This window comes from Humulus lupulus, chromosome 5, assembly GCF_963169125.1.
Source record: "Humulus lupulus chromosome 5, drHumLupu1.1, whole genome shotgun sequence".
Classification (NCBI taxonomy): domain Eukaryota; kingdom Viridiplantae; phylum Streptophyta; class Magnoliopsida; order Rosales; family Cannabaceae; genus Humulus; species Humulus lupulus.
In genome coordinates this window covers 17,508,128-17,524,118 of record NC_084797.1, presented here as the reverse complement: position 1 = coordinate 17,524,118, position 15,991 = coordinate 17,508,128, and the positions used below count along the sequence as shown (strand labels likewise).

General features: G+C 32.2%; 1 protein-coding gene across 1 annotated transcript; it reads right to left on the bottom strand.

The window, feature by feature from the left end:
* Positions 1-1,155: 1,155 nt before the first annotated feature.
* On the bottom strand, positions 1,156-3,528 carry LOC133778899 (rust resistance kinase Lr10-like). Its single transcript, XM_062218913.1, has 3 exons — positions 2,585-3,528; positions 2,417-2,443; positions 1,156-2,321 (listed from the first exon to the last, which is right to left on the bottom strand). The coding sequence occupies exons 1-3, from the start codon at positions 3,228-3,230 to the stop codon at positions 1,213-1,215; spliced, it is 1,782 nt and encodes a 593-aa protein (XP_062074897.1). The 5' UTR covers positions 3,231-3,528; the 3' UTR covers positions 1,156-1,212.
* Between the last annotated feature and the right edge of the window lie 12,463 nt (positions 3,529-15,991).

Here is a 15,991-nt window from a genome sequence, read left to right as displayed (position 1 = left end):
AGGTGAAGAACAGAAGTAACCACACTATAGTAAAGAGCAGAAGTAAGCATAGGCCTTGGTGTCGCATTTCCATCTCAGAGGTCTTTTAGAAAAATAATTGATTTGATTGTTGTAGCGTACCTAGTTTAACGTACCTCATAAATTTATATTTATATATATTATCTAGAAAGTAGTTATTGTTCCTCTGGAGATCTGTAGTCTTATTTGTATACTTAAATTTTTTTTAAAAAAAAGGTGTACATAGTGTATAAATTTGTATAAGAAAATAAAATTAGATATATAACAACACAAAATAGAAATTCAGATATAATTAAAATTAGAAAAAAATTTAATTTAATGTACAGATATAATTAATATTAATAAATTATATCTCGATCGAGATCCGATCTTAATAAAAATATAGAGGACATGCATGATTAAGCGCATATAATAAGATTGCTAATAAAGCCAATAATGCGAATATAATAAATATATTGAATGTAGTCTATCTCATATGGGAGAGTCATGCCTTAATTCTCAATTCATGTACATAATTAACTAAACTTATTATACTCCCATCAGCATATATATTTATACATTTATATGTGGGAACATGCTCTTGATGAAATAAACTCCATGTGCTAAGTTTCTAAGGTATATTCTTTTGCTTGGAAGGTTTTAAAAGATTAATGACCAAAACAATTATGAAGGAGCTCTCTCTGGTCTCTCCAGCCCAAGTTCTCAAATCAACACCTATTTATACATTAACTAAAGTGTGATAAGTTATGATTGGTTGAGGAAACCACAAGTTATTAGTTATAACTTCAGCTAAGTTACCAACGCTCAGATTACATTATTAGCAGGACGGAGGCGGAGGTAAAAAACTTTTTGAAGAAAATTAGGGGAAAATACTATAAAATGTTCTCTTTTCCTCAAAATTTGGAGGCCAAGGCTCCTCTTACCTATTATATATGTAGCTACGTCTTTAGGTATATATAGCGAAATTACAAAAATTGGTGTGAAAAAAAAATTAAAAGTTAAAATATAAAATACTGACAAATAAAGAAGATAACTCGATGTATTGAAAAACAAAAAGTTAATGCAAGTCACATTGCTTATTACTTTATTAATTGCTAGTTTTCTTACAAAACACATGAATGTTGGTTGACGGTGAAATTGACAAAAGTAGATATCAACATTTTGGAGGTAAAAAATATCTCATACGTGCTGACACTAATTCAGGTATAGCTTTTTACTCTCGGTTCGTCTGAAGTTTTTTTGTTGGCACATCAACAATTGTTTCGTTGGATATGTAGAGCCAAAAGGATTTGGTGGAAAGGTTAACTTTTCCTCTCCTTCGAGCATTTGAACTATAAGTTTCATGGATGGACGATCTGTAGGGTGCCACTGAATGCACCATAGACCTACAATTGCTAATTTCTTGGCAATCTTAGCATCTTCTTCTTTGTCAATATGGATTCGTAGATCTTCTCCTTCTTCTAAGAGGTTATAGATCCATTCTGGGTAGTGAACTTGACTAGTATTGTCCTCTTTTACGTCTGTAATCTTCTTCCCACCAACCATTTCTAGCAGCACCATTCCAAAACTATAAATATCCGACTTATATGATACATTTCCAAAGTTTCTTGAGAAGACTTCAGGTGCAATGTACCCCATCGTTCCTCTAGCTGTGGTCATTGACACTATACTTTGATCCTTCAAACACAGCTTGGCCAAACCAAAATCTGAAATTTTTGGAGTGAAGTTTTCGTCCAACAATACATTATGAGGTTTTATATCGAAATGAAGGATTTGTTGATCACACCCTTGGTGAAGATATTCAACTCCTTTGGCTATACCTAAAGTAATTTCTTGCAACTTTTTCCAGCCAAGAAAATGTTCAGAATCCGGTGAAGATATGTGTCGTTGCAATGACCCATTTGGTGAGAACTCATAAACAAGTCCTCTCCTAGCTCCATCCGCACAATAGCCAACCAAACGAACCACATTGACATGGTGAATTCGACCTATTGTTCCAACTTCATTTATAAACTCTTCTCCATTTCCTTTTGAACTGTTAAGGATTTTCACTGCAACGAATAAATCCGCAGAGAGCTTTCCTTTGTAAACGGTCCCATAAGCTCCTTCCCCCAATTTTTCCATGAATTTACTTGTAATTTGCTTGATATCAGCATATGTATACCTGCTTGGTTTAAGAGCATTGTAATCCTCCAAAAATCTCTCTATTCTCAGTTTATACTCCTTTTCCTGTTTATTAGAATTGTAAGCACGATATACTAGAGTAATTACCGCTATCAGAACTGCCGCACCAAGGGTAACACCTATATAAAAAGAATAAAAAAAAATCATAATTATGAAGATACACGATATCAGTCTACTAAATCAGAGATACTATTGTTCCAATAATACTACTCACCAGTAGCCACATATTTCTTCTTTTCACCTGAAAAATACAAGAACACAATCAAGATAAGAAACTGTACGTGTTTATAAAATAAATTAACATCTCCAACACATGATATGTTAAAAAAGGTAGCTGCAGATCTTGAAGAGAGAGCGAGAAATGGACACCAGTAAATGTTACCTTTGGGATGGAAACATTCAATTAATTCGAGATTGGTGCCATTATTATTGTATTTGGGACCACACCTCTTCCCTTTTGCTTCACAATGACCACAATTCGGTTCAACCCATTTCAAATGTAATTTGTTAGCAGATATTCCACTGAAAAGAACCCTGTAATTCACCTTAGTACAATATATGGGCAAGTCTTCAATTGCAGATTGAGACTCAGAAAGATAAATAGTAAATCCGGGGCCAGCAAGGCAAGGGATGGATTCGTAATAAAGACTACTATCTCCTTCATCGATAGAACAATTGAACAAGGTATAATTAGTGAGGAAATCTTGGGCAAAAAGAAATGGAGAAATTGATGGCAAGTCATGGATTTTCAAAAGCTGTCTCTGAATGCAATTACCAGGGTCGTAAACTTCAATTACTTGAGCTCTATAGTCAATGTCTTTTACGAAGAACTTCAAAGATGATTTTGGGAACTCAAGAACTGTGTGTTTGGCACTGCAAGATAGCTCGAACCCTGGGTAGGCTGAGTGATTTTGGTCATGTTTGAGTCCAAATGGGAATCTGATATTTGGGCTTTTCTCTCCACACTTAGCTCCAACCTCCACCAACAACGCCACCAGTAACAACAGCATGCATGACCAATACATCATTTGATCAATTTCAATCTTTTGGATATATCTATAATAAAATTTCTAGCTCTATGGAAAATCTCTCCGTGTATAAATATATATATAACCTTATTTTAATTTGTTTCTACCTTTATTATGTAATCTTAATTTATAGTTCTATGGTGATAAAGGGTGATGAAACCGGAAAAACTGCTGCCCTGTATCTAAAGCACATGCCGGTCAATGTATGCAGTCTAAGCCTTGTAGGCGAAGTTAGAAGTATTATTAATGACACTTTAATTTCTAAAAAAAAATCACTCTTTTAATGAAAACAAATAAAAAAAAATCAGTAAACTTACAATAATTCTCACCTTTCTTCCCATTTAAAAATCAAATGGACTTAACTTTAGAAACCTCTTCTTCTTTTTTAAGTTATTTAGTAAACAATTTATTAAGAAGAAAAACAAATCAAAATTATCTCTTATATGAAAATTTACAGTATACTTTTTTATTATTATTAACTGAGGACTTTTACTCAACTATTAGACCAATAAAAAGTCATTGCCAATAAGTTGAATTTATACAAAATAATTGTTTTTGTTTACATAATATATATTTATTTAGTTTAAAAAAACGTGTCTGTAAAACTCAGCATTTTTTTTATAATAAAATATTGCTTTATTTTAAGTGGTGGGTCCACTCTTTATTTATTAAAATATATTAGATTTATCTTCATCTTCCCCGATGGCCTTCTTCTTTCTTTTTTCTCCTTTCACTTTTTCTTTACTTTTCTTCATTTTTCTCAGTGCAACCACCCACGGCAAGGACACAGATGAACCACCCAACCACCACCATTTTTTACAGATGCCAGATCTGTAGATTCATCGGACGGCGACAACCATAACCCCAAAATGTGGTGACCATTTGAGCAAGAACGCGCCCGTATGACCTTGCCGAAGTTTCATCATCGAAACTTTGAGGTGGCTTCCGTTCGGCGAGTGGTTGGCACCATTGAAACCAGCATGAAGAAAGGAACATCACCCACTAAGCCATTTAGGTCAACTCATTATTTTTTTCCGGCGAGATTTTGAGTATCTCCGCCCATTTTGGAGTGTTGTCCGGCGACAGCGGTGGCTGTTTGGACTAACTGGTTGCACAATTGTGATGTACTCATCGAGGGTAGTTTTGATATATGTTATAATATTTATTTAAATGGTATATAAAATTAATTTGTTACAATTAATTAATTTAATATATCAAGGTCGATATTTTACTTATTGACAAAAAATTCTAATTAATGGTCAACATTATTTGTTACCCGATTTTGTTTGTTACTTGATTTTGCATATCCCAACTGATTGAGAAAATATCTCAATTTGTGGCAGAGACTCTGATGGTAGGTCTCACTCTATAAATATAGAGTACCGGTTTCCAAGCTCACTGCTCATTCTGACTATCAGTAACTCCATCTAAAAAGAGTTAGTGAGAGCTTGGAAACCCGAGTACTCGTTCTAATTTTTTTTTTCTCTTGTAGATCTAAAGCTAGATCGAGGTTATCAATTGCAATGGCGGGAGGTATATAATATTCGATCATCTATTCGTATATGTTCAATCTCTATAACAATTTCGCCTACATGTGTAGAATTCTTCATATACATATATATTATTTTAACATAACATTTGGTATCAAGGGTAGGGTTTACCTCTGCCTTGATTTATATTGTCTGCCATGAATTATATATATACATACATATGTGTTTAATTTTTGTACATATACATATCTAAATATTTCAGTTTTTGTATTTTGGTTGTGTTTTACTGCTTTTGTTGTTGGGTTTACATTGATTTATTCATTCCTAATAATTTTGGACATAAAAACCTATACCATATGGTCATATACACGTATATATATAAATATATTATTTGTTTTGACCGATCATTTTATTTGTTTTTGGTGGATGGTTTCTTTTGTTTTTTATCCTAATTTCATTAGAAATATATTAAGTTTTATATTTTTTTTCATTTGGGATAAATTGAACCACATTTCATATTTGTTCATCCACGTAAATGGCCATAAGTTTTCCTTGATATATAAGTTCGGTTTCTATTTGTTTTTAAAGCAATAAATCACCATGAATCTCTTTAGACATTGTTTTAGATCAAATATGGGCGAAAATCTATGAATTTGGATGTAAAAATCGTTGTTTTCGATCGGGTTTTTTCATTCGGACCCGTTTATGGCCGAATTTATTTTTTGAAATTCAAGCCCAATTTTAGTTGTTTTTTATGCAAAATAATCTCATGAATCTCTTCATATAAGGTTTTCTAATTGATCTGGGCTTTAAAATCTTGAAAATCGACGTCAAAATTGGATTTTAAAGTCGAGTTTTGAATCGGGTCCGTATGACCCGCACGCAGAAATCGGATCGATTTCGACCCGGCTGGAGGAAAAAACGACCCGTCGTTTGACGGGTCATACGACAACAATAAGGGGAAAACAACAACAACATGTTGTTTTCCCCATGGCAGATTTAAAAAAAATGACGAATAATTCCGAAAATTACTTTTTTGATACATTTTTTTAATTTTATTATTTTCTTGATTTTAATACTTATTTAAACAATATATATCATTTTTTTATTTTTTTTGCCAATTTAATTAAAACATATAATTTTAGTATATTATATATTTGGAAATTAATTAAAATGTGCAATTACTTGATTTTTGTGTATTTATTGTATGATTTTTTTTATTCATGCAATATTAAATAATTGTGTTATTTTAAGAATGTAATTACTTTTTGTTTTACAATTAAATTTGTGCAATTATTTTATTAATTCACCAAATCAATAAATGATTTTATTGTCTTATTTAGCATAGATATTTTTTGGCAAGCATATATATAAAATTATTATATTTATTTTCATACATATAATTAATTATGCTAATTTATATGATTATTTTGTTATTATTCATGCAAATTTATTCTAAGTATAATTATCTTTAATTTTATATGTATGACTTCATAATTTTAACGGCATGCATGACCAATACATCATTTGATCAATTTCAATCTTTTCGATGGAAAATCTCTCCGTGTATAAATATATATATAACCTTATTTTAATTTGTTTCTACCTTTATTATGTAATCTTAATTTATAGTTCTATGGTGATAAAAGGTGATGCAGTCTAAGCCTTGTAGGCGAAGTTAGAAGTATTATTAATGAATTTAATTTCTAAAAAAAATCACTCTTATAATGAAAACAAATAAAAAAAAATTCAGTAAACTTACAATAATTCTCACCTTTCTTCCCATTTAAAAAACAAATGGACTTAACTTTAGAAACCTCTTCTTCTTTTTGAAGTTACTTAGTAAACAATTTATAAAGAAGAAAAACAAATCAAAATTATATTTAATATGAAAATTTACACTATACTTTTTGTTATTATTATTACTTCACAAACATCTTTATTTGTTTCTTATTTGTCATTTTTAATTCACTACAACAAAGTGCAGCAATATTGAGGACTTTTACTCAACTATTAGACCAATAAAAAGTCCTTGTCAAATAACTTGAATTTATACAAAATAATTTTTTTGTTTACATAATATATATTTATTTTAGTTTAAAAAATTTGTCCTTAGTGCTGACTCTTTCTCTCAGCATTTGTTGGAGCTATGGCAAGGAGAAAGACGAAGCCAAGGAATGTTACGACACCAATGACTAGAGGTACCAGGAAAATAGGACCGAATTCATCTGACAATGTAATTAAGACCAAAACAATGGATGAGATTCTGGGAGTGGAAGCAATCGAGTTTGCTGAAGATGACAAGATTGATGAGGATGGTGCGATTGAAGATGGATCTGATCTACCTTCGGTCTGTTCACAACAAGGCTTACGACAGCAGAGTGATAGTTATTTGGAACCTATGAAGCAGTGTGAATTGCAAATCAGATCAGGTAACCCTGCTTCTCCCCCAATTCTTTGGTCTGGGCATGTGCAGTAAAATTTAAGCAATAAATATGAGGAATTAGGGGCTGGGGGTTCAAAGGTATCGGATGGGGTTAAAATCGAATTGGATGATATTGAAGATGAAATTGCTTACTGGAATTCGGCTTTGGTTTGTTATGTGTTAGGGGCAAATCCTCATCTAAGTATCTTTGAAGGATTTTCTAGGAGGGTTTTGAAAGACAAGGGAGTTGACAAAATTGGAGTTCTGGCACAAGGAGTGTTCATCATTCGATTTGAGGCTCAAAGCACTAGAGACAATATATTGAATGGAGGCTATATGTTTTTTGACAGGAAACCAGTTGTGATGAAGCCCTGGGATGCCTATACTGATTTCAAGAAAAAAGAGGTGAGCTCAGTACCTATCTGGCTTCAACTTCATGGTTTAGATATAAAGTACTAGGGGGAAAAGCTCTCTTTAAAATTCTGGGGCAGGTGGGGATTCCTTTGATGTTGGACTCATTTACTAAGAACAAAGAAAGGTTTATTTATCCTAGGGTGTTGGTGGAAGTGCAGTTAAATCAAGTGTTTCCTGAAATGATTTAATTTACAAATGAATTACATCAAGAAATTCATCTCACAGTGCACTATGAATGGCTTCTTATCACTTGTGGGAAATGTTCGGGCATGGGACATTCTTCTGATATATATGTAGAAAGGAAGAAGAAGTTAGACAGAAGTGGGTGGTCAAAAAGAAAGTAGAAGGGGCGGTACCCTTGGAGGGCTCTCAAAAGAAAGACATGGAAGGTTTATACCAGTTACAAAGGGCAGGAAAGTGATACCAGAGATGACCAGGGCTACCAATTTGATTAATAGTTTTCAGATTTTAGAGGAAACAGGAGATTGCTCGGCTGGACAAGTAGATATTACACAACAGGGAGGGGGAGATCCTCCCCTGGGAAATGGATAGGATTATCAGCTGGAATGTCAGGGGGATCAACAAACGCCAAAAACAGGAAGAGATCAAGAAGTTGTTATTTTTTATGAAGGTGGGTTTAGTTGGTGTCCTTGAAACTAAAATACAGGCTCATAATTTGGGGTCTGTATATGTTAATATGTTTGCGGGTTGGTGTTTCTCAACAAATAATGCATGGCATAAAAGAGGTCGAATTATGGTGAGTTGGAATCCGGCACTTCACCAAATACCCGTTTTTATTTCATAAAAATATAATACTAATGAAAAAGTATTATGATATACTTATATATATGTGGTATAAGGAAAAAATGGCGGTAATTTATTTTGGGAGCCCGCCTTGTAAAAGTTATGTTTTTTTCAAGGCTAATTCCTTTTTTCCTAGCTCGACTATAACTCCCCCATTTTCTTCTTCGGCTATAGTGTCTCCAAAGTCAATCCCAGTGGTTCGGCTTCAAATCTCCTCCATCCCTCAAATCTCCTCTCTCTCTCTCTCTCTCTCTCTCTCTCTCTCTCTCTCTCTCTCTCTCTCTCTCTCTCTCTCTCTCTCTCTCTCTCTCTCTCTCTCTCTCTCTCTCTCCGTCTTTCCCTATCTCTCATTCACTCCATTTCCAGTTAGTCCTCCTCTGACCCATCTGCACCTCTCCCTGCTTCGAAATCTTCCATTGACGCAATACCCACCATTAGAATCGACCAGTCCCTTCTAAACGATGACCCTTTTATGCTCTGCGCCATCTGCAAGGACCAGTTCGAGCTTGGCATTGAGGCCAAGAAACTTCCCTGTAAGCATCTCTCTACCATCCCTAGGAGGCACGATCTTCTGTTTTCCGCTGGGAATGGTGCTAGCGGCAGCGTTCAGGGCTCATTCTCTCCCAACCAGATTGCGGAGGTGGGGACAGAGACGGAGATGGGAGCAGTCTCCAGTTGTCCAGTTGCAGGTAGAGCTCGTATAAATGGTGAAGATGGAGAGTTGAGTTTAAGTCGCAGGGTCATTGAGGAGGGCGATGTTGCCATTTCTGAAAATTTGAGATCTGTACTATTTCTTTAGCTACTTGAAATTGGGTTTTGGAATCTTGATTGGTGTCTCAGTTAGGATTATTGAAGAAAAGGGTAAATTAGATCATGGAAAAGTCTTCAAGAAGGACATTTATAAGACTCAATAAATGGAAGTTTACTTCGTTTTGTAGGAATTTAGGGTCTATTACTTCTCACTGACGGTCTCACAGAGAGATCCGAGACCCCTCTTCTTTCTTCTTGAAATTTTGGTAAAATATGAATCTCTCTATTTAATTTCGGATGTAGTATACCGATATGATTCTATAGATATGATTTTTTTCATTAAAGGCTTAAATCTTTTACGATATTGAGTTTATCTCCTATATTTGGTTTGAGAATTTACAAAGGCCTACTGTAAATGTTTTTTTGGTTTTGGAGTCGCTAAATTTCTAGAGTAAAAAATGGCAGATGTAGTATTTTTTTTTAATCTCTAAAGTTGTGTTGTAAAAAATGGCTATTGTACAGGTTCGAGTTTTGATTTGCTCAGACCACAAGACGTTGGGAACTTCTCTATTCTGCTCATGGTGGTGGACTAGACTGAAATTGTTATCTCTTCTCTTGGTCAAGTAAGGTGAGTTCAGTCAAAATTATTTACAAATTCTATATTATATCTTGATTACTTTCCATTTTGATCAAATGTAATTGGGTATATCTTAGATTCTTTTTAATTATTTGGTTTTCAATCCCTCTAAATCATTCTAACAATCATTATTTATGCTCTAAGAATAGAAAATGTTTTTGTTGAATTCAATATTTTCTTCATTCGTTGATGTTTTTTTAACAGCTGATTTATTGACTGAAGTTGCAATATGATGCCTTTTATATTGAACTGTGGTCCATTCTGTTTTAGAAAAATGTTTATTCTTTTTTTGTTGCTTCCTTTCATCTTCTACATAAATTTACTCTTTGAACTTGGAGATAGAGGAGAAAATCAACAGTAAGAATCTTATTAATTGCTTTTTTGACACCTTATTTTAAGACATAAGAAATCTTACTAAACAGTGAGACTAATGTAGCTAAATGCTGTCAGTCATTAAATTTTCATGAAGTTTAATTTTAATTTTCCTTTAGATGAAGACAACCCTTGATGTGGTAGCAGGTTCAATCAGGTAAAATTTCTTGGAGACGATATAGTGATTGTGGCGTAAATTTCTTGCTTCAACAAAATGAACGTTTGATTTGTTTTAAGCATTTGTTAATATTTTTATGTAGTTTTTTTTTTCCTTTGAAAATTTTCTCAAATAGGGCTCATCGGACTCCAATTTGCAATGCTAAGCGAGGAGGGTTTAAGGATACTCCAGCTGATGATTTACTTGCAGTTGTTTTAAAGGTAAACAACCCATTGATTTTGGCTTGTAATACCATTACTGTATATGATTTTGTTCTGATTTGGCTTATATACACATGATTATTGATTTTTTTTTCTTTCTTATATGTGATTAATATACAAATTTAGGCCATGATAGAGAAAACAAATCTGGACCCAAGTGAAGTTGGGGATATAGTTGTTGGTACTGTTTTGCCACCTGGTTCACAAAGAGCAACAGAGTGCAGAATGGCAGCAATCTATGCTGGTTTTCCTGGTAAGTTTTCACTTTTATTTTTTCAGCTGCACCTTTTATGATCTTTATAATGAGCATTTGTATCCCAACAGACCAATCACTTTTTATTGGAATTTATGTACAGTGAGAAGACAAAAATTGGCATTTTAAAGAGAAGAATTTTATTTTATTTTTTAAATAAGAATAAGGAAAAGAAAAAGAAAAAAGGAGAGTTTGTGTATTCATCATTATTGTCATGAAAAAGATTGAGTTTTTTCCAATGGTATATAGTTTATGAGTTTACTTTAATATCATATGACAATGCATGTTAAGATTTTAAAAAGATGATTTTTATTTTTAATACGAGTTTAGCAGAAAAGATATAAATAATATTGTCTTTAGTGTATGCTATGGAATTTGATTTATCTTCATTTATGAAAGGTGCTCTCACAATCAGGCAAAATTTAGCTGAAACAGTTCTTTTTTTAAAAAAACAAAACAACTTGTATTAATAAAAGAATATATAATACAAGTGAGTGGAGAAAACAACCACAGGAAACTCAAGAAAAACAAAAACTAAGAAAAAATAAAAAGGTAGCTTAACTACCACAACAACGATATACAAAACAGAACATTACAACAAAAAATTCCACTCTCTCAACCAATCTGTGAATCAAAAGTCTTTGAAGTCCTTATTTGAGTGGACCAAAAGAGCACCACTCATTATAAATTTATCCCAAATTTCTCCACCCTGTTTTCCATTTCCTCAAAGATTTTTTTATTCCTCTCTAGTCAAATAACCCAATAGATAGCTATTACTACAATCTGCCAAAGAGTCTTATTCGCCTTTGAGCCGCTCACCTGAAACAAAAAGCACCTAGACAGTTTGCTGGAACACACCAGACCATTTTAAATTCTTCCAAATTCTTGTACCAAACTTGGATTGAGACCGGGCAGTGGAAGAACAAGCCATCTGCATTTTCAGAATTCTTCTTACACAAAACACACCAATATGGGGATAATGTCATGTCATGAAATAGTTCTAGATACTTTGCTTTTTGGATTGTTTAAATGTATCATACTTCACTATGGTTTCAACGTTTTTGTTTGTTGTTGCCTCTTAGTGAGTAGACCCCTTAAAAAGGACTGTTGCAAAATAACTTTAATATGTAAATAAACCTACCATGCTGATGAATTTTAGAGACTATAGTGATTGATGACCTCTTTGCTACTCTAGAAAATTTCTTTATCAAACTCACAAGTGGTATTAGTGGAAAACGATGAATAACAACTTTTACAAACGTCTAGTTCTAGGTATATAACCTATCTGGTTCTAGTTTATTTTTGCTTGTATTTATTTCTTGAATAATACAAATTCTTATAGATTTTGATTTTGGTTCACTTTGACAGTGTGTGGATGAATTTGGTTAGAGACATGCAAGCAAGACATTCATACCATATTATTTAATATATTTCTTGTTTTTAATTTAACACTAAATTTCATTAAAATATGATTGCTAGTGCATGTGAAGAGCATTTAATAGTTTGATAACATGGTAGAAAAACAGAGCACGACATTCAATTGTTAGCATATTCTTTTTATTTTTCTTTGGCGGCCTTTCTTTTTATCACATGTTCTCCATCTGCAACTCATTTTGTCTAATTACTTTCTATTTATGCTGTTGGGTGCTCCTTTTGTATAGTTCTTTATTCTGGCAATTAGATAGTCTTCATTATAGTTGCGTTTTAGATTTTTCTTTTTCTCTTATTGGTTGGATGTAGTGTATGTTGGGCAATTTTTTTTTAACCTTGTGGTTTTTCTGCTATTCTTTTCTTTTTTATTTCCTTCTTTCTTTCTTTTCTCATTTGTTAAATCAAAGATGCTAGGCATAATTGTAACTTTGTTTACCTGATATGAGAAAGAAAACAAAATAAAAATCAATTCCATAGTTTGCTAACTAAATAAACAGTCATTTGGCTCTGTTTCTTTGCTGTTGGGAGCTGTTCTTTTAGTTTTGTTCATGTTTCTATTGTAAGTTTATTAGGTATAAAGTTTCTTTTCCTGTTGGAAGACTAGGTAAGGGTAGACTAGACTCGTTTTCCCATACAACTGCTTAAAGAAGACTTGAGATTCAGTCAGGTCAATCACTTTGGGGACTTTCTAGTCCAACTTCTTTGTTTGAATTCCATGGAAGAAAAGCTGCATGTAGAAATGCAACTTTTATTTGACTGATATAGGATAATGCATTGTTCTAGAATAAGAAAATTAAATACTCCATAACACCAAGAAAAAAATATCTTACTTATCCAATGCCTCCCTCAAGGTACTTTTGCTTTCAAATTTCAAAGTAGATCTTCATAAAATATGTTGACATCCATTTTGGTGAACATTATATGCTGAATAAAATTTATACATAAATTACAAATGGCATAATTGCACCAATCTGCAACCAGGAATGCAGAATAGAGGCCAACACCATTATTATGAACATGAAAAAATAGCCAAATAACAAGGAGTATATTCAATGATCTTTCAAACTCAACCTATCACAAGCTTTGTAAAGGTAATTTTGTTGTAGCAATGGAGTCACATTCACACCAGTATTTTGATCTTACTATGTTTCTGATTTTTTCTTTTTCCTTAAAAATGACTAGTAGAGAACAATGGGTTGACCAAGTTAGAATGGTGGTCAATACTGCAGCCTCCTTAAGACTTCATTTCTAGTTTTATGTGGCATATGTTATTAAAAAAAATGGTAGAGAGAGTACTATTTAGAATGATTTAAGCATAACTGTCCAAATAGGATTTTCTTGTGTTTGCATATATTTTTAATTATTAAATTTTGTTCATAGAAATACAGATGGAAATGGAAATAGAAAATATATTTCCTTGAGGGTTGACAAACTAGAAAAAAAAAGAGAATATTTAAATGGTAACACTTCTATGGTAAGTTTTTTTTTTTTTAGCCCCTTAATAAAATTGACTCTGTGTCAATTTATAGGCTAGTGATGCCTATAACCTTTATGTCATTTCTTCTCTGTAGCCAGACATGTCTTCTTATTGTTTATTCTATTTATGCACTCAAAATTTTCTATTCGTTCAATTTTCTGTGTAGAAATAGACTTCCATAATCGTTTAGTTTATTGTGCTTTTTGTTATGCACTCCAAAAATTCTGTGTTTATGCAGTATGGCTTTCTTGCTTGGCTGCTTAGCACATGGGGTATGATATATCTTTAACTCTCACCTATTTCTAAAATTTATACATGTATATGAATGTACCATTAACAGAAAGATCTATTTATAATGAACCACTTCCACGTAAAAATCTTGGGTGAGCAGAGCACTGAGCAAAATATAAATACTTTTGATCATTGGATGGCTATCATAAAATAGGATTGTGTTCTAGTGTTTGTTTTTCATATTTGTCAAAATTAAAAAGCATCCTTTTTTTAATTATATTTTCTCTTGAAATCGTACAAAGTTTCCTAGGTGGTTTCATATAAGTTACATAATATTAAGTGAAATTTAACAAGGATATATATGCAATTGTCATGGAGTGGAAGTTGCAGGCGTGATGGAAATTTCCCTTGCTAATGGTGAAGTGAGTAGATTAGTCCTTAAATTTATTTTTTGTTCATTCCACAATTATTTTCACCTAGTCTTGACATTTATTTCACATTTCAAGGGGAAGGTACATATTAGATATAGTGATATTTTATTATTTTGTTTTAGTAATCTTTTTAAGGGACAGCAAATAATAAACTATACAGATGCATATTCTTTTTATTATTGGACTTATTTGTAGATGCTTTAGATGAGTAAAGATGATTGGTGTCAATATGTAAGCATGTTCAATATTGTTATGTACAGTTAGCTCTTACGGAGAGTCCCTAAGAGTCACCAAGAGAGCAAGTCTTGAGGTGTTTTCTGGTTCAACATGCAAGCAGAGAAATTGAAGATGTATATTCTATTTCACTAATGAAACTAAATCAACATAAAGCACCAATTTTCCATATTGATAAATTGTAGGAATGGATGTCCTCTACAGTGAGAAACTGGAACTCTTACCCTGAACTCCCTCACTGTTGATCAAAATCTCACTGAGGTACAGATGTCACACCATGAGTTTAATTCTTTAAGCCTTCAAACACATTCTTCTTTCTCTTTATTAGAAAGAGTTCTTTTTTCTAACTTTATTTTTAGTTTTATTGCAGAAATTGGGCTAACCTTATATTAAAGATGCTAAAGAAGTTTCCAGGTGCATTTTTATTTTATTGTTTTTCTTTATGATTTTGTTGTATAAGAAGTCAAAGTGTGATTCTGTTTTTATTCTTTAATTTTTTTGGGGATATATTGACAGAATTTAGAGTTCTGGAATCAATTCTTCCTCACATACTTTTTTATCATTGAGAATGATATATTTGTTATCTTGATACATTTCACAAGCCTTGTTTTAAGTTGCATGTTTTGCTGCTTCAGTCGTTGTTTTGCATGGTAGTACATCTTGCTATATCCTGCTGTTTCGTCAAGTTTTGGAGTTATTACAAATTTAATTTAAACTTTATATGCTTATAGGTGGAAACTAGCTTAAGTCTTATGTTCTTAATAATAAAAGGAATTTTTCTTTACAATGTGCAGGTATATTGAGATGATTTCTTTGGAGCAATTCTTGACAACATTTGTAGTTGAGGCCTTTAGAATGGACGAATGTATTTCACTAATTTTTGTATACATTTCTTGTTTTGTATTTAGTGATAAATGAATTTGAATTGGGCATAAATGTTGTAATATGATTTCTTAAGCCTAGACTAGTAGACTAAATATTGTAATTACATTTGAGTAATTAATAAAAATCTATTTATGTTATCTTATTTGGCTTCAACTTTCATATTTGTTTTCCTAGTTTTGTGTAAGTAAAAAAAGATTATGTTTCTCTAAGCTAATATATACAAAAAGAACTAAAGTTATCTAAATATTAATAATGTTAGAAAAGTATTATAGTATAATATATTATAATACTTTTGTATAATCATGACGATGTGTTATATCATCTATTATATATAATAATATACAAAGCTTATAAAAGTATTATAATAATATAAAAAAAGTGTTATCGTATACAATATTATAATACATCTTTATAAGTATTGAAATGTGTTATATAATCGACTATAAATAATATAATTAAACACTTATCTATTTATTAAAATAACACAGAAAGCGTGTTATCGTTGACAGTATAATAACACAACTGTATAACAATGATAAAGTGTTATGT